General features: G+C 43.9%; 2 protein-coding genes across 15 annotated transcripts in view; one reads left to right on the forward strand and one right to left on the reverse strand.

Annotated features, from left to right (window-relative positions):
- NAV3 (neuron navigator 3) overlaps window positions 1–18,223 on the reverse strand; it is a 1,262,224-nt gene that overhangs the window by 1,099,543 nt on the left and 144,458 nt on the right. For 12 of the 14 annotated variants that reach the window (XR_013830383.1, XM_079936021.1, XM_079936019.1 and 9 more), the window contains one exon: window positions 11,334–11,445. The gene's annotated coding sequence lies outside the window, so the exon portion shown is untranslated. Of the gene's footprint in view, window positions 1–798; window positions 850–11,333; window positions 11,446–18,223 lie in introns of those variants that run through there. The other 2 variants (XM_079936020.1, XM_079936022.1) reach the window with 2 other exon arrangements.
- Window positions 13,424–18,223, forward strand: part of E2F7 (E2F transcription factor 7) — a gene marked incomplete at both ends in the record, with an annotated part of 28,998 nt that continues 24,198 nt past the window's right edge. The window contains one exon of the mRNA XM_079937033.1: window positions 13,424–13,507. Coding sequence (XP_079793159.1) covers window positions 13,424–13,507 — 84 coding nt within the window. The remainder of the gene's footprint in view (window positions 13,508–18,223) is intronic.

Consider the following 18,223-nt stretch of genomic DNA (forward strand, 5'->3'; position numbering starts at 1 on the left):
GCCACACTAATATATATATTGTTACTTTGTGTAAAATATATATATATATATTATAGCTTTGTGTAGTGGCAGTACTGTAGCCAAGGGAGTTCATCCAAGATGTGATTATTGCTAGCAGAAATGGGTTAAATTCATTTCAATAATGCATTTTTGAACCCAATATCTCCAAAATATATTCCAGTATACATTCAATATAAAATATTCATGAACACTTTATATTCTTTTTTTCAAAATCTAGTTATGTGTTTTGCACTTACAGCATACTTCCAGTACTGATGGCCACTTTTCAAGTACTCAGTAGCCACAGGTGGTACCACATTGGACACTGCAGGTTTAGAATATGCTGGAGCCAAGATGAAAGGAGGTGGGTCCCTGAATCTCCATGTGGAAGACAGCCACCCACCAACAGGATATAATAATTTTTAGTGTTATATGAGAGAAAAATAAACTTCTTTTATGTTGATCTTCCAAAGTTTTGAGGTCCATTTGTTACAGAAACTGATTCCTTGAAGTGGTGTCTTAAAAAAAACCCAAAAAACTAAAATATAGAGCATTGACTTGGCAATCAGGTAGGAGATGGCACAACATAGACATTAGAAGCTGGAAATCAGAGACCCATGCAATGTTAAACTATTACGTGGGCACACTTGTAAGACAAAACAAGTACCTAGTGATCCTGTAGCATTAGAATAAGTCGTTTGAAAGATCCAGATGCCAAAAGACGCTGTATTAGTCTACTAGGGCTGCCATAATAAAATACACATACAGCAAATACACAGCAGAAGTTTATTTTCTCACAGTTTGGAGGCTGGAAGTCCAAGATCAAGGTGCCAGCAGGGTTGGTTTCTGGTTAGCCCTCTCTCCTGGGCTTTCAGATGGCTGCCTTCTTGCTGTGTCTTCATATGGCCTTTTTTCCGTGCATATGTACTCCTGGTGTCTCTTCCTCTTCTTATAAGGACACCAGTCCTATTGGATTAGCGTCCCACCATTATTACATTGTTTAACCTTAATTACCTCCGTAAAGGCCCTATCTCCAAAAACAGTCACATTGAAGGTTAGGGCTTCAACATATGAATTTGAGGGGGCAAAATTCTGTCCAAAAAAGGTGCTGAATGCTCCTCTCTGCACTGAACAAAGAGTTCAAGAAAGAAATGTGCTCAGGAAAGAACTGGCTAGCTTGCAAACAGAAATGGAACAGAATAAAGAAAATCTAGGAATTAAGGTGGGTTTGAGGCCTTGCAGGCTTAGAAAGTTGACTGCTTCTAGACACCAAACAGTAGGAGATAAGACCTAAAGTGTTTTGAGCAGAAGCACCCATTAAGTTGCTTTCGTTAAGCAGAGGTGTGCAAAGCTGAAACACAGATCATGGGAACTTATTCTCTTCTCATCAAGCCTATTGCTTCAAGGGGCCTCCAGTAAGCCCCATTAAATTAAGGGAAGTATAGGGGCAAGAAAGGAAAGAAAGAGAGCAGGTGTAAGAATCACTTCTAGGAAAGAACTTGGGATATGATTACCGCACATGGAACCAACTAGAAATCAAGGGAATAATGTTTCTGAAGAATAGTGGTCTGGGCCTTACAAAGCCTGTGACTGTAAAACATCCTCCCAAGGACCTCAATATCTACCAGCAGGAAGCAGGCTGTAAAAACGGTGCGAGCTCCAAGGAGGTCATATTCCTTAATGCTCATCTTAGGTATCAGCAGAAAGGATAATGGACAAGAAGAACATCCCAGAGGCCAGAGTCAAGGACCACAGAGAAGAGTGAACAAGCAAGTTCCACCCACTGAGCAGGAGCATGGTCTAAGGAAGAATCTGCACCACGTCCCGGGCAGGGAGCCTTCACAGCACCTGCCCAGTCGGATTCCTCATTGTTATGGACCAGTTACCGCCAAGGATCTCCCAGTCTGCCCTTTCATAAACACAAGTTTCTGTTGTGGTTATCCTGTTCCTCGTCCATATTTTTTTTTTTTTTCCCCAATACGCGGGCCTCTCACTGTTGTGGCCTCTCCCTTTGCGGAGCACAGGCTCCAGACGCGCAGGCTCAGTGGCCATGGCTCACAGGCCCAGCTGCTCCGCGGCATGTGGGATCTACCCGGACCGGGGCATGAACCCGCGTCCCCTGCATCAGCAGGCGGACTCTCAACCACTGCACCACCAGGGAAGCCCGCACTTCGTTTTTGAATTCATAGGTCTCTGGACCAAAGGAACACATTACCCAGAGTGCCTGGACTTTGTCATGGATGAGGCACCTGGGTGGTACTTTGGGTTGTTTCCTTTAGGGAGGAGGTCACATAGATATTGGGTGGCCAGGAGGCAGTCTGTGACAGAAATGACTAGCTGCCCCAGGAGTCTTTACTCCCTGTTCACAGTGTTAAAGTTTTGCTAGGACATGCTACAGAGCCAGTGACTACGATCACAGCTCCCCCTTGAATCCAGCGTGGCCCTGTGACTAGTTGTTCTCTCAAGAGGATGTGAGTACAGGTGACGTATGCCATGTCCACTGTCTGATTTCCCTTCCACTAACAAGAAACAGAGGCCCTGGGGGCCTGGCCAAAGAGACTGCAGAGTCACAAAGAGAAGGAGCCTGGGTTGCCAAAGAGTTGCCACTTACAGGAAAGCCACCCGCTATCCAGGTACACCATTATCAGCTGTTATAGGAGTGAGAGGTACACTTCTGCTTTGTTAAACGCACTGTAAATTTAAGGTTTCTTTGCTACAGAAGCGAACAGCACCTGAATTAATGCTCCTGAAAAAAGTGAAGGAGAGAGGTAAGCAGCTCTCTGGACAAAGCGCATTCCAGGCAGAGGGAACAGTCAATACACAGCCCTCAGGCAACAGAGTAAGTGTGCCCAGGGATCAGCAAGGAGCAGAGTGTGGCCAAAGCCAAGCAAACAAGGGGAAAAGCTGAAGACGATAAGATCAGAGGTGTAAAAAGAGGTCAAATCCTTAAGACCTTGCTGGCCATTGTAAGGACTTTGGCTTTTACTTTGAATTAGTTGGGGAGCCATTGAAGTGTCTGGAGAATGAGGACATGACCTTTTCATTTGGACCACTGTAGCTGGTGCTTAGGGATAAATTACAGAGGGACAACAAATAGAGAGATCTGTTAAAACAATCCAAGGAGGAGGTGAAGGTGGCTTGGAATCAGGAGGTGATGGTGGAGGCAGGGAGCTGTGTTTGGATTCTGGGTATGTCTTTAAGGTAGTGCCAAAGGCTTCTTGTCGGAAATTCAGGCATAAATGCTATCTATGCTTCTGGTTGGCTCACGACAGACAACTATATATGCATCAAGAGCAGAAATTGGCTCCCAGCAGCTCATAAAGTACTTGGTGTCCTCAATAGTGAAAAGGGCTCTGCCAATGCATAACAGCATTATTGTTTCATTACAGGTATAAATAATTGATGTGTAGGAACTTCCCTGATGGCTCAGTGGTTAAGAATCTGCCTGCCAATGCAGGGGACACGGGTTCGAGCCCTGGTCCAGGAAGATCCCACATGCCACAGAGCCACTAAGCCCATGAGCCACAACTACTGAGCCTGTGCTCTAGAGCCTGCGTGCCACAACTATTGAGCCTGCAAGCTACAACTACTGAAGCCCGCGTGCCTAGAGCTCATGCTCTGCAACAATAGAAGCCACCACAATGAGAAGCCCGCGCACCGCAATAAAGAGTAGCCCCCACTCGCCACAACTAGAGTAAGCCCGTGCACAGCAACAAAGACCCAACGCAGCCAAAAATAAATAAAATAAAAAATAAATTTATTAAAAAATAAATAATTGGGCTTCCCTGGTGGCGCAGTGGTTGAGAATCTGCCTGCTAATGTAGGGGACATGGGTTCGAGCCCTGGTCTGGGAAGATCCCACATGCCGCGGAGCAACTAGGCCCGTGAGCCACAACTACTGAGCCTGCGCGTCTGGAGCCTGTGCTCCGCAACGAGAGAGGACGCGATAGTGAGAGGCCAGTGCAACGTGATGAAGAGTGGCCCCCGCTTGCCACAATTAGAGAAAGCCCTTGCACAGAAAAGAAGACCCAACTCAGCAAAAATAAATAAATAAATTACTAAACTCCTACCCCCAACATCTTAAATAAATAAATAAATAATTGATGTGTAAAAAGTAAACAAAACTAACTGAAGGTCTTATGAATGCTTTCTGAGCTACCCAGCCCATAACAACTTTTCATTGAGATTTAATACTATTAAAATATATTCATCCTCAGTGCTGTCATTAATATTAACCATGAAACTGCCATTAGCCTGAGAGACAAGATTGCTTTGGATTCTTTCAAACAGTCAACTGTGATTGTTCTAAAACAAACAAAAATGGCAGGCTACCACTTTAAATAAGAAAACGATCAAGATGTCAGTTTTATAGCCATGAAAGTCAGTGAAGCTTGACTCACAGACTGCATGGAGGGTTAACCTCTCTTACTTCTAATTGCATATTTAACAAGAGAATTATTAGATAATGGTGAGAGCAAAATTAATTTCTTTCTATTGTACAAATTTTAATCCATCTCTTGCTTTTCCTTTTAAAATTTTAGTCCTATTGTTACAACATGTGGTATTCCTCTCTGGCAATACTGTCTGCTTTCCTCTCTTTATAATATGTTCTCAGTTATGCCTCAGCTGAGTTTGTAATTTTTAACTAGTTTAGAAGAGTCACTGAAAAAACATGGAATCCATTTACATAACTGTATTGTTCTCCAACTAGCAACTTCGCCTGGTTTAAGCTGACACTGACTAAGGTGGAAACTTCTTGAAATCTGTAATTGTTTTTTAAAAATCACAAGATTACAAAAGGTTTAGGAAAAGAGCAAACACAAAGTACCCTGAGGATACTCTAGCATCATGTCACTGTAATTGCAAACATCAATAAAATATTTAATCATGAGACAAGAAATCAGTAAAATGGAAAAACCAATTCCAGAGTAAATTTCAGCAAGCTTAAGAAAATAATAAAAGTGGCCACATGGGAACATAATTAAACAATAAGAAATCCAGTAAACTGGGTGCTGGAAACAGGAAGAAGTCTTTCTTGAGTCAAAAGGATAGGCAGAATTTAACATCATCAGCTAAAAGCATGTTGAAAACTGAAACAAAGAGGAATTAGACACATACGCACTCACAAAGGATATTAGACCAGTTTACTAAAGAGGTGTAAGGCCTAAGAGGGGAGAAATAAATGCAACAAAATATTGGACATTATTTGCAAAAAGCAAAACACATAAGGAATAAGAAAATATTCTCGGGACTTCACTGGCAGTCCAGTGGTTAAGACTTCACCTTCCAACGCCTGGGGTGTGGGTTCCATCCCTGGTCAGGAAGCTAAGATCCCACATGCCTTGGGGCCAAAAAACCAAAACATAAAACAGAAGCAGTATTGTAACAAATTCAATAAAGACTTTAAAAATGGTCCACATGAAAAGTAAAAAACCAAAAACAAAACCAAAAAAACTTAAAAAAAAATATTCTCACTTTACTTAAACTACATAAAGCATAAGACAAAATAAAGGAAACTATGCTGTCTTACAAATAAGGACTTACAACTTTAAAAAATAACATTAAACAAAAGAATGTTTCGGCACTCCTTTGCACAAAACACAATCACTTTTGATGGGGCTTTTATAACAGACAACATGTGGAGAGGAGAGAAAGAGAACTTAATTAAAGTAATTATGGCATCATTAAAATGTAGACCAAAAGACTATGTCCTAATTTGCAAGGGCTTACAGGTCCCCATGCTAGATGGTATCATTCTTTATAAGTGCAGCCAACTATAAGAACAAAAGTCTCTGTTGTACCAACATGGACATGGCAGTTTATTGGACAGGCATGCTGTATCTAGAGATTTTACCCACTGCAGATTTTATTCATATCTTAAATCTCTGACAAGAATAATAATCCAAGAATCCCAAACAATTCCATTAAGTTGGTCAAGCAAGCCTCCATTTTCTCACACTCCTTTCTGAATCTTTCTCCTTTTCTCAGGAGATTCTTTCTCGTCCTACCCCACTAGGAACATAGTCACCTCCATTCAAGCTTTCCTCCTGCCCCCAATCTTACCTGATTCCACTTCCATCTGCCCCACTCAACTATGCCTGCCCTGAGCTCTCTCTCCTTGTAGGTCCTATTGTCTACAGACACATTGATAAACTTATCTAAGTATAATGAGGACATTAATACAGATCCAAGAATTGGCCCTCTTAGTTTGCAACTAGAGGAGGAGAGAGGAGCATTTGGGGAAATAATTCAACCAAAGAGACCAAAATTTGGTCCAATTACAATGTCTCAACCATGGCGGGGGGGAGGAATTATGAGTATAACACAGTGCCTACTACCCAGATGTGGTCCACAGCCTGAATGCTTAGGAATAAGGATAATAAGTGAAAAACAACCACCAAGAGGGATTGTTCTCTGACTGCCTATTTCAGCATAGAAAGGAACTGACCTGATAAGACTTTGCTGGGGGCTGAGAGGAGGGTGCAGATGGGGGTCAAGGCTATCTCCCATACTCTCCGGCAGCAGCACCAGTGAAGATCCAGATCTGGCTTCACTTGATGGCAGCAGCAGCAGCAGCTGGCGCCCTTGACAGAGGACACAGTGGCATCACAGGACATCCCTGACTTTCGGAGTGACAACAGCTTCATCAGCAGGAGTAGCCAGGCTACATGGAGATATCTGATGTCATGCATCCCCAGTAGGGGTAGAAAGAAACCAACATATTGCAGTGGAGGCCTTGGGTATCAGGGAGGTTGAAGGGACTTGTTTCAGAGTATGTGTGACTGGGGGCGCCCAGAATTCACGGGAGAGGCAGGAGTGAGTCTCTGAACAAGGCTAGAAGGTCCAGTGTTTTATAGGAGGTATTACAAAGAAACAATGTTTTGTACTTTAAGGTTAACCCAATTTTTACCCCCAGGTGTGGTCTGAGGATAAATGTCTCAACATGCTACATGGATGATGTTGGTTAAGTGATTACTCTTTCCAGGAACAGTTTGCATTTTAAGAGGGACTTCTTGGAGACAATACCTTAACCTTTGTATATCAACACTTCCCCCAACTGTTTAGTGAAGTTGTGGGCTAATGTATCTCCATTTGGGCTCAATACTCTACTTGTCCAGTTTTTCCAAGGCTGAAGGCCCCTGCATACGATGAGATGGCTCTAGGTTAGGAAAAGATAATATTTGAAGTATTTAAAGTTAAGTTTCCAGTCCCTGAGCCCCTAACCCCAGACTCTTCTTTCCACTTCACAATGAAAACATTTTCATTTGGTCCTACAAAGCATTATAATGAAAAAATGCTATTAAAATAATGCTATTAGGAAGGTATAAAAAGTTACCTGCAGCCTTTAATTCTAACCTTAGAAAAATAGAGATGATAAATGTCAGTCTTCGGCCTGATGTTTTTTAACATTCTCATTATTAATGTACGTATGTACATAATGTAATACGATTAGTAGAGATGTGTCCAGTTTCACCAAATATGGAAATAAAAAAGTGACTTCAGCAAACATCTTACACATCCACACTATGTGATTAGACGCCAGCAGCAGTTTTAAGAGGATATCCTAAGTGTCCAATAAACACTTAGAATGACAGAAATGGAAGGTTCTTCAAAGGTCCTCCAAATCACACAAACCAGTTTAAAGAAAAAAACTGAGGCCTAGGTAGGCAGTACCTTTTGTTCCACGGCCAAGCTTGATCTAGAACCTATGTCTCTCCACTACTCAAAGTGAATTCCTTCCCTTCTAGATAAGGCTCTGGAGATTAACGGGATGCCTGTCCCCCATTTTAGCCAGAATCTCGGTTCCAGGGCAGCGGTCAATCTCCATTTTTACCCTCCAAACATTGTGGTCTCTCCAAACAACCACGCCCAAACCTGCAGCATAAATGTTCCATCACGTAAAGCGGTGTCCCACTATACACTCTCCGTTATCACATTATTCCCGGAAACACCTAACCCAGCTCAAAATCCATCCTATCTGCTGTGGTCTGAAATGTTACAGCACAACCCACTCCCTGCATCCTTGCCTATAACATGCACACATAAGTACACACATGCAAACATGCACACAAAATATGCTATCTTTTCATTAAGTGAGGACGCAAATCACACAATCATTAAGGAAACTGACCTTGCTCAATAGTGCCCAGGATGACAAGGAGTCTGTAAAGATAAAGAATGAATTCCCTCTGTTCCCTATGGGACACGTAACCACAGCTTAAGCAGCTCTCTTTGAACAGCTGGACATCTGGATGTCATTTGAGATGGGAGCCATAACTGCCCTTTGGTATTAATATCTTTTTTTTTTAATTGTTGCTAAGGCCATGAGGAGGAACCAATCATGAACTCATTCTCCTTCTGACATTGCTTACAGTCAGCCAAGAATAAATTTTCTGCCTTCTCTGAACCTGCAAGCAGTTAGAGAAGCAAATATATCACATTCTCAGACCCAGGAATAGCTGAAGACAAAGGCCATTTTAAATGGCAGCCCTCAGTTTAAGAAGAACCGTTAAACCGATCCAGTCAGAGACCTCAGAACTGCCAGGATGTGAAGTCAAGGTCCTTCTGTTATCCATGTGGTGAAAAATCAGTTTCTAATTCCCTTCTGTGACTGAATTCTTGCGAACAGATGTTACACCAAGATGACTGTGCTTGCAGTGTAGAAAGAAAGGAAAATATCAGAGGAAGCTGATACATTAACTGGACAACTCAGGCTAAATGACATGGATCATATTTCACTACATTTATTCTTTCTGTAAAGTGTGATAAATCTTGAGATTCAGAACTCCAAAAGGGCAAAAGACTATGTCCAAGTTTGAGAAGGCATGCAGTACGTCTTGTATACAGAGGAATGTCAGTCATCATCTGTGTATATTCTGATCACAGCCCTTGCTGTTCATTCTTCTGTTAACCTCCACCTGCCCATCAGATTTCTCATTTACAACCTCATCTCCTTCCGAAAACCAGTGATGACATGGCCATAAACCAGGAAGATCCAGCCCTTTGAAACCTCTGCACCTATTCCAGAGAGCAATACACCTGCCCAACTCTTCCTGTCCTCACTGATGGGACCTGAGGATCCATTTCTGAAACCACTGAGTCAGAGGCATCCAAAGGAGTCGATGCATAACCATACAATTAGCATGTGCAAAGGAACAAGACACTAGGAATTGAAAAAAACTTAATACCCAAGTCCAATTCCAGATCGACTCCGTTAGAAATCTCTGAGTGTGCAGTTCAGGCATAGAAATTTTAAAAAAATCTCTGCAGGTGATTTTAAAGCACGGACAGGATTGAGAACCACGGGCTTAGCACAATACAGAACCCTGGGGACTGTGGCCACGTAGGTAATATTATACTGTTCCAAAGTCAATGATCTTTAAGGCAAAGATTATCGAGGTAGAACTGTAAAATACTTCAGATAGCATGAAACGTGGTGTGGCAATTTTAAAATATGGCCCCAAATTCTTTGTCACTTCTCCCATTGAGAAGTAGGGTATATGTCCTCACCTCTTAAATATGAATGGATCTTTGACTGCTTCGTTTTAAAAAGTACAGAAGAATTGATGCTATCTTAGTTCTGAGGTTACATCACAAAAGTGCGCAAAGTAAAATTTCCACTTTGTGGGCTAGGAGACTCTTTTTGGAGCCCTGAGACACCATGTATGTCCAACCAACTTGAATCACCACGCTGTGAGGAAAATCAAGTCGCGTGAAGAAGGCACATTTTCTCGATGTCTGACCTGAGCTCCCAGCCACCATCAGCTTCAACTGAGAAACTGACAGATTATTTACAAATTCTGGGACTTGAAAACATCAGTATAAATAAGTGGTACAATATAAATGGAGTACTGTCTCTGAATTTGCCCAACAAACATGCATTTTCTAGTGTTTGTTTTGTTTTGTTTTTTTTGCAGTACGCAGGCCTCTCACTGCTGTGGCCTCTCCCGTTGCGGAGCACAGGCTCCGGACGCGCAGGCTCAGCGGCCATGGCTCACGGGCCCAGCCGCTCCGCGGCATGTGGGCTCCTCCCAGACCGGGGCACGAACCCGTGTCCCCTGCATCGACAGGCGGACTCTCAACCACTGCGCCCCAGGGAAGCCCACATTTTCCAGTTTTCCTCCAAATCTAAGATCACTCTTGCTTTAAGCAATCAATGAAATTACAAGTGTTTGAGGCTCCATATTGTTTTTCGTGTTTTGAATAGATAGAGGCTACATTTTAATTGAAATAGATGGAAAAAATACTCTGAAAATGCTAGGAAAAGGTCTGTAACATAAAACTGCCTAACTTCAAAGAAACAACCAATATTATTTTGAAATATTAGAGAAATGAATGGACTTTAATCATTGAAATGGTGATCTAGAAGGCTGAATGGGGGTCCCCAAAAAAGGCACATCCATGTCCTAATCCCTGGAACCGGTGAATGTTACCTTATTTGGAAAGGTCTTTACAGACGTAATCAAGGCTCTTGAGATGAGATCATTCTAGGTTGTATAGATGGGACCTAGATCCAATGACAGGTATCCTTTCAAGTGGCACAGAGGAGAGATTTAAGACCCACCAAGAGGAGGCAATGTGACCACCAAGGCAGAGATCTGAGTGAGACAGCCATACATTCATCAGGACTGCTTACAGCCACCAGAAGCTGGAGGAGACGAGGAAAAGATTCTCTTCCAGCGCGCCAGAGGGAGTGTGGCCCTGCCAACATCTTGATTTCAGACTTCTGGCCTCCAGAATTGTGAGAGAATAAATTTCTGGCTTACCAACCAGTCTGTGGTAATTAGTTACAATAGCCACAGGAAATCAATACAGTTGGGAAAAAAAAATCTTCATCTAATTTTCTGCTTCTACACAAGTGCAAAATTTAATAAATTGCAATTTTATTCTTTATAGTTGTCTCCTTATGCTTCTACTTACAAGACAGATTTCAGCTTAAAATATCATTTCTATTATAAAAGTGTCAAATTTTTATAACTATTGTTATTTTTCTTTAAGTGTAATATTTTCCATGCTTTTTTGGGGGGGCTTTTTAATGTATGATCTAGCAGTGATTTTTAGGCTGTATTTATCAGCAACCTAAATAGAGTACAAAGTGAAGCACTTGACTGAGCATTCTGAATTGTGCAGAAAGTTTGTTTAAGTACGTTTATATGTTTAATATATAAATTCGGGAGGTGAGGGGTGGAAAGTGAAGCACTTGGTACAGAAAGGATAATAAGGAGAATGATATCCTTGCTAGAAAGGATACAGTTTGTAGGGAAATGTCTGCAGACATGCTTTAAAGAAGGCTGGCAAATTCCAATAGTGGAACATCCTACAAAAGAACTTACCAGTCAGTACTCCTCAACATTGTCGAGGTCATCAAAAATGAGCAAAGTATGAGAAATTGTCACAGCCAAGAGGAGCCTATGGAGACATGAAGACTAAATGTAATGCTGTATCCTGGAACAGAAAAAAGGACATTGGATAAAAATTACGGAAATCTGAATAATGACTTTCGTTAAGAATAATATAGCAATATCGGTTCATTTAACAAACGCACTACACAGTAAAGATGTTCATGAATAGGTGAAACTGGGTGCCAGATATGCGGGAACTCCCTGTGCTATCGTCTCAATTTTTCTGTAAATTTAAAGCTGTTCTTAATGTCTATTAACACACACACACACACACACACACACACACACACAAACGGCTGTCTCTATCAACATTCCTATTTTAAGTAAGAAACTAAGGTTGAGGGAAGTGAAACATTTCATACAAATCAGCAATGTTGAGGAAATTTTCTCGACTTTCCCAGAATGCTAGTCCATACTGCAGAGAGTTATTTAATAAGGCTAATTATTGGCGATGATCTGAAAAGGTAACAACACCAATAAACTTTTCTGGACTTGCAAAGAAAAAACAGCTGGTTCTGCTGGCAGTCGAGTTTCCACAGCTAACTGGCGTGCCATCTGCTCGCAGCATAGAGTGGTAACCATGGTTCACGTGTCACACCAGCGTTCGTGTTAAGAAGTTTGCCCCAACAAGCCTGGACAACTTCGCTTCCGCGCAGGTTGCTGGGGGGAGGGGTGGCGGCGGCAGCATCCAGAGCATGTATATCGTTTTTCCACACTCCATCTGCTCTACCCTCCTCAGGCTGTGCCCGCGGTCTCCCCGCGCCGCAAGCCGCTGGACGGGCGGGTCTTTTACGCATAACAAAAGAGTCCTCCTCCTCCTCCTCCCGCCGCCCCGCGCCGCCCCCACCTTGGCTTCCCGCGGCCGCCCGGGCCCGCGTACCCGGCAAGAATTGGCTCCCGGGCCCGAGGTTTCCAGGTACCCGGAAGGGGGAGGGGGCGAGGCGGCAACAATTGGGCGGGTGAGGTCGAAACGCGCGCCCAGGAGCGCCAAGACTCCGAGGGGCGGCGAGCCCGGGCCGTGCCGCCGCGCGATTGGCCGGCGCAGCCTCGCCGGCCGCCGCTGATTGGTGGATTCTCAAATTCGGTCTCAAGGCGCCAGAGGAGGTGTTTTAGCGGGGACTGCGATCCGGAGCTAGAGTCGCGCTCGGCGTGTCGGAGCGCTGGCGCTGCCCGGACGCCGCGGGGTCCCCGCTAGCGCAGGGCACTCGGAGCGGGGAACTGCGCGCCTCGCTTTCCCCGCCCGATGTCGCCGCCCGGCTGCTGATCGACTCGCCCAGCTGATCCCGCGCTGCTGTGGGGTCGTGGAGGTCCCGGTAGAGGCAGGAAGGCTCCTTCGCAAAGGGGGAGTAAGTAGCGTGCGGCCCCGGCGCTGGCGGGGAGGCGGGAATTGGGGCGAAAGGGGACCCTCCCGCCCCGGCTGCCAGCCTGCCACCCTTCCCCTCCCCGGCTGCCGCAGGACCAGGCGTGCGAGGGGTGTCTGGGCTCCAGCTCTCCCTCCGGCCGGGCAGTAGGGAACTTGCCCTTCCTCACGATCTGGGGGTTTCATTGGAAAAGTTTATATTTGGGGTCTGCTCGGAGGCCTGGGAAAGAGCTGCGCTGAGCGCTGAGTGGGTTTGGTCTAGCGATCAGGTTTCCTTCCCCCCTGATTCAAAACCCCTCAAAGCCGAATTCCTCCCCGTTCTTTGCGCCAAAATTAACTGACCTAGGAGACCCTGTGCTTTCTGACAGATTTGCCCTACACTCTCCTGACTTGAAACTTAATTTTGTCCTGTTGCTTTTCATTAAAAAGTATTATTTTTATCGGGGTTTTTTTCTTCCCAATTTCAGTAATTACTAAGCACACTTAAGTGTTTGTGCTCGTTCGTGTGCGTTTCGGAGAGTTGGAGTGGCCACAATCCTGAAAATTCCCAGGATGAGTTTAGGGAGCGGAAGTTCATGTTCATGAGCAAGTAATAGATATTTTTGTTGAAGGAAAGAGTATCCAATTTAAAGTCATTTTCTAATGTAACTGTGCATTACAGATGGAGGTAAATTGTTTAACACTAAAAGACCTGATCAACCCCAGACTAGATTTTGCAATTGAAGATGGGGAAAATGCCCAAAAGGTAAGTGAACTTAAATACCTTAAGTTCTATCATATTTACGATGGTGATGTCTAATTCAATTCAAGATTCCAAAATGCCACTTGTATTTGTCTTAAAAACATAATAATCTTGATGAACATTTTAGGACTATGCTTTTCTTTTTTTTTCTTTTTTTTTTTAATGGAGGAGGCATCCAACCATTATTGTTGAATTTCTCAGTCATTGTGCAGTGGTTAGATGTAATGTTGAAACTGACTTATATGAATCAAAGATATGCTAGACACTGCAATCAAAGGTTTGTAATAACTGTAGTTACCAAGAGTAGAATTAGCTAATGCTGGGCAGGAATATTAAGCCTCAGTTCCCAGGAAAATAGACTGTTTCACTCTAAATGCTAGATTATTAAAGTGCAGTGAAATGTTCTTCATCCTGATGGACCAGCTCCTAGAGGTGGTTCCATTCTCCCAAGAACATGACCAGTGTCTCCCATATAGGGAGATAAAGTGACTGAGCTCACCAAGGACTCTTTGAATATTTTACAGTGTTACTTCTGGTTTTGCACTGAGCTTTCCCTTGTGGTTTTTGCATGACTTGTGATCTGTAAGACAATAGTAGCGTCTTCAAGAAACATTACAAAGTGAACCGGCCATAGCAATGTCTAAACAGGACCCATGTCAGCACCAATGCCCTCACCAGCGGGTGCCCTACCGAAAAGGTGTAATAGCTTGTTAGTAGCGAACACCTAAGCATTTTTGGGCAGAGGCAAGTAGATATGACAAACCTGGGTTTACAAAGTTTAAATATCAATCTGAGCATAGCAACTTCCATAGGCATTGAACTTCTCTGGTTCCTGGGCTTAATTTTAGGCTTAGCACCCACAATGAAATTGCCTGGTTGCAAAGCACCTGTTATATGGGCCTTTGAAGAATACTTGACAACCGTTAATTTTGGGTAGGTGTGAAACTGTATGCTTTTTCATGTAGGGTTTTTTTTCCCTCTACCATTTGATTTATTTTTGTTAGGAAAAGAAGTATACCAAAACATTATTCTTTTAAAGAGCATTTTTAAAGAATTCACTATGCCATCTGAGAGTGGCAATGCCCAGACTTTAAAGTATATATTCAGAGTTTTGGCTTTGGGAGTTTCAGAGCAAAACTTTTTGTTTTCCTTTGTAATTTGGATGGGACAGCCTTGAAAGAATGTGTATACTTTTATATAAAGTCAAAGTGTCCACCTCTTTCCTTCTGGGTCAATGACTTTTTATCGTGCCTTCAACAAGGTTACTTCTCCTACTCTAGTTAGCCCAGTAAGTGCTGTGCCCAGCTGAGCTTTCATATTTTAGTGGGTGTAGAGAAAACCTCAAATGACGCCATAGAGGTTTGGGAAAGTGGTTAAAATGTTTGAAATAGAATACACGAGCAGGGCTTATTTCACCTGTCAAAGAGACGGCAAAGGAAGAGAACAGAGCGCTCCTGCGAGATGCTAGGCTGGGCTTTTGTCTCTTTTTTCACAGTGCTGTGAAGTAAAGGAAGGAGGATTTCTAGGGCTGCTGAGAACGTGGGATTCGGAGTCAGAGAGATCTGGGTGTGATTTCCTGCTTTACCATTTGTTAGCTTCATAACCTCAAATAAATATATTTATTCAGTCTTTGAACAAATATTTATGTTTCAGGGGCTGGGGGTACAGCGGTTTAATAAGTCTCCTAGCTTTCCTAAGCCTATTTTTTTCTTCCATAAATTGAAATTAATAAGTAGCCTCTCCTCTTTGGGTGTCTGTAAAGCACCCAGCAACCCATACTGTTCACACCTTACTCTTTTTTTTTTTTTTTTTTTTTGCGGTACGTGGGCCTCTCACTGTTGTGGCCTCTCCCGTTGCGGAGCACAGGCTCCGGACGCGCAGGCTCAGCGGCCATGGCTCACAGGCCCAGCCGCTCCACGGCATGTGGGATCCTCCCGGACCGGGGCATGAACCTGTGTCCCCTGCATCGGCAGGTGGACTCTCAACCACTACGCCACCAGGGAAGCCCCACACCTTACTCATTTGAACTGACAGCCCAAAGATGAATATGATGCAGGCCTGGCCCTCGGTTACCTGAGACACTTTCAGGGACTGAGATGTAAAACTCACCAACTAGACTGTGATTTGGTAAGAGCTATAGGAGTGGGAACCAAGTGCCCCAGCAGAACAGAAGATTAAGAAAGAAATTCATGGGGAGCCTAGGGCAAGTTGGAAAGCTTCACAGAGGTAATATCTGGGCTGAGGACTTCAACTATAAGGAAACAAGAAGGAGTAAGACGGTCATTATAGGCAGACTCTATATGAGTATATGTGCTGTGGACATTCAAGAAATGTTCAAAGTTTCCAGAGTGGCCAGAAGCTAGTGGTACTTCTTGAAACCCTCTGGTGGGTGCCTGGAACAGGGTCAGTCCTATGGGTCAGTCGGCATTTAGAGGACTTATCTTTCTTGACTGTCTGATCTTCATTGCTCAAGGTCTACAGGTAGGCATCCATCTTCTTACCACTCACGGAGAAACTTTTCTTTAAAACATAGAGGAGTTTTCAACGCCATTACCCCATCTTACTGTGCCCAAGTTGTGAGATTATAAGCAAGACTCTCCTCTTCAGTTGTCTACAGTGCATTTAGGAATGACAAAAGTAGAAAAAGGATGGTTTGGGATGAAGCGGTGGACAACAAGGATTGAGCTGTTGGGAGGGCTTTGTGAAGGAGATAACACTTGAGCTAGGGCTTGAAGGGATGAGTGCTAAGACTTAGGCAAGTAGAGAGGAAGGAAACTAGTAAAGAAGTAAATCAGCATGGTAAATTTGGGGACACGCCTAGACTTAGTGGGCATGGGTTTTCTTTGAAGGTCATTCATCTTTTGGGAGTGGTTAAAAAAGAAGGTGAGTTCAACTTGAAGCATGTATTTGTACCCGTGTGATTACAGGTAAATAAATATGTACAAGAGGCAGTTGGTTGCCTGATCTGGGAATTCACGGAAAGTCCTAGCCAGTTACAAACTTGGGAATTAACAACATACAGGTTGGTTTTAAAGCCTTGTACATGAGTGGGTGAGCTGCCCCGGAGAGAGCAAACAGGGAGGTGTGGAGGGCTGAGTTTCTAAGAGGGGAAAAAGAGGAGCCAGTGAAGGAGGCTGAGAAGGAACAGTCAGAAGAGAACCAAGAGAGAAAACAGTGGTAGCTCAGAAGGACTGAGAGTTTTATAAAGCAAATAGTCAACAGTCTTAACCGTTGCAGTGAGGTCAAGTGCAATATTTTGCCATTGACTTGTCAACTGACAGATGACCGAAGTGAGAGCAGTGGATCAGAGCAGACTGGTGGTTTGAGGAACCCCCTGGGAGACAGGCAGGGGAAAGCCCTCCGTGTGGATTACTAATTCTGGAAAGTGTGCTCTGAAGGGAAGGAGAGTTGTTAGTCAATAGCTAGAAGGAGACGCCTCCTGACGTGCCTGTCATATTTGCAATGAGTCTTAAACAGCAGGTCGGGTTTCAGTGGGCAAAGCTTAGCCCATGGCTTTAGAGTCAACGTGATGGTGTGCGCAACGGCTCAGATGTGATAAAATTTGGGGCAGGTTTGAAGAAGAACGATGGACTGTTTGGACAAAATGTGGGACGTGCATGAGATGGGACCGGAAAAGAGGTTGGCAAAATGTCACCAAGGGCCTTGAACAGGCTGATGTCTATGTTCTATTTGAGGTAACATGATCAAAGCTGTATCTGAGACAGAAGCAAGACTAGAACCGAGATCTTCTAATTACCAGGTCCTTTCCATGTCAGCTTACAGCTCAGTCATAATGCTGGTATAATAAATAATAATGATGATGATGGTGATGAACATTTGCACAGCACTTCACAGACTACAAACTGCTTTCACTCTCATTATCTGATCTAATCCTCACAGCAACTGCATGGCAGGTAAGCCAAGGTGCATCACCTCCATTTGCACATGAGAACTGGAGAACCCGTTTCCTGGGGACTGTCTCCAGGCCCTCTCTAATTGAAGAGGTGATTTCCAGGGTGTTGCAGCTTGACTTCCTGGCAAGCAGATCTGACGTGGAGATTAGTGTGCAGGTGGTTTATTAGGGAGTGCCCTGGGGATGGGAGCCCATTTAAGGGAAGGGAAGGCAGCAGAATTAGACAGAGGGAGAAGCAGAGCTGCAGAACAGTCTCAGTGGAAGTTGGGTTTACCCCATAGGGAGTTCTGGGACGACCCCTCGGAGGAGTCCTGAGTCGGGGTAAGGGGACCAAGCTGTTACATGTCAATGCTGCCTCTCCCAGCCACTGAGGACAGTACCGGCCTCTCGGGAAGGCGTGTGATCCCGGATGAGTCAGCCCTCTTCAGCCAAAGCGTGAAGAAGCTTACTATTGACATTACTCCAGCAGCTGGGGAAATGAGTCATTCATTCCAGAAGTGAGCCAGGTGCATCCCAGTGTCCACCACATGGCTGGGTAGCCTTGCTGGAAAGCCTTGGAGATATATAATTTGGTCTGAACCCCTTATTTCAAAGATCTGGAAACTTGGGCCCAGACAAAATGAACAATTTGTGCAGTATCAGAAAGATATAGAGTGGAGTCAAAAACCGCTCTATTTCTGAATTCTCATTCCAATCCCCTTTCCTTTGCCTTCTACAGTGTCAGGATTGCAGGATAGACAGACGGATGGATCAGGATGTGATTAGATTGCAGCTGACTTTCTGCCCACCTGAAACCTCAGAAAACA

Source organism: Stenella coeruleoalba (assembly GCF_951394435.1).
Source record: "Stenella coeruleoalba genome assembly, chromosome: 11".
Classification (NCBI taxonomy): Eukaryota; Metazoa; Chordata; class Mammalia; order Artiodactyla; family Delphinidae; genus Stenella; species Stenella coeruleoalba.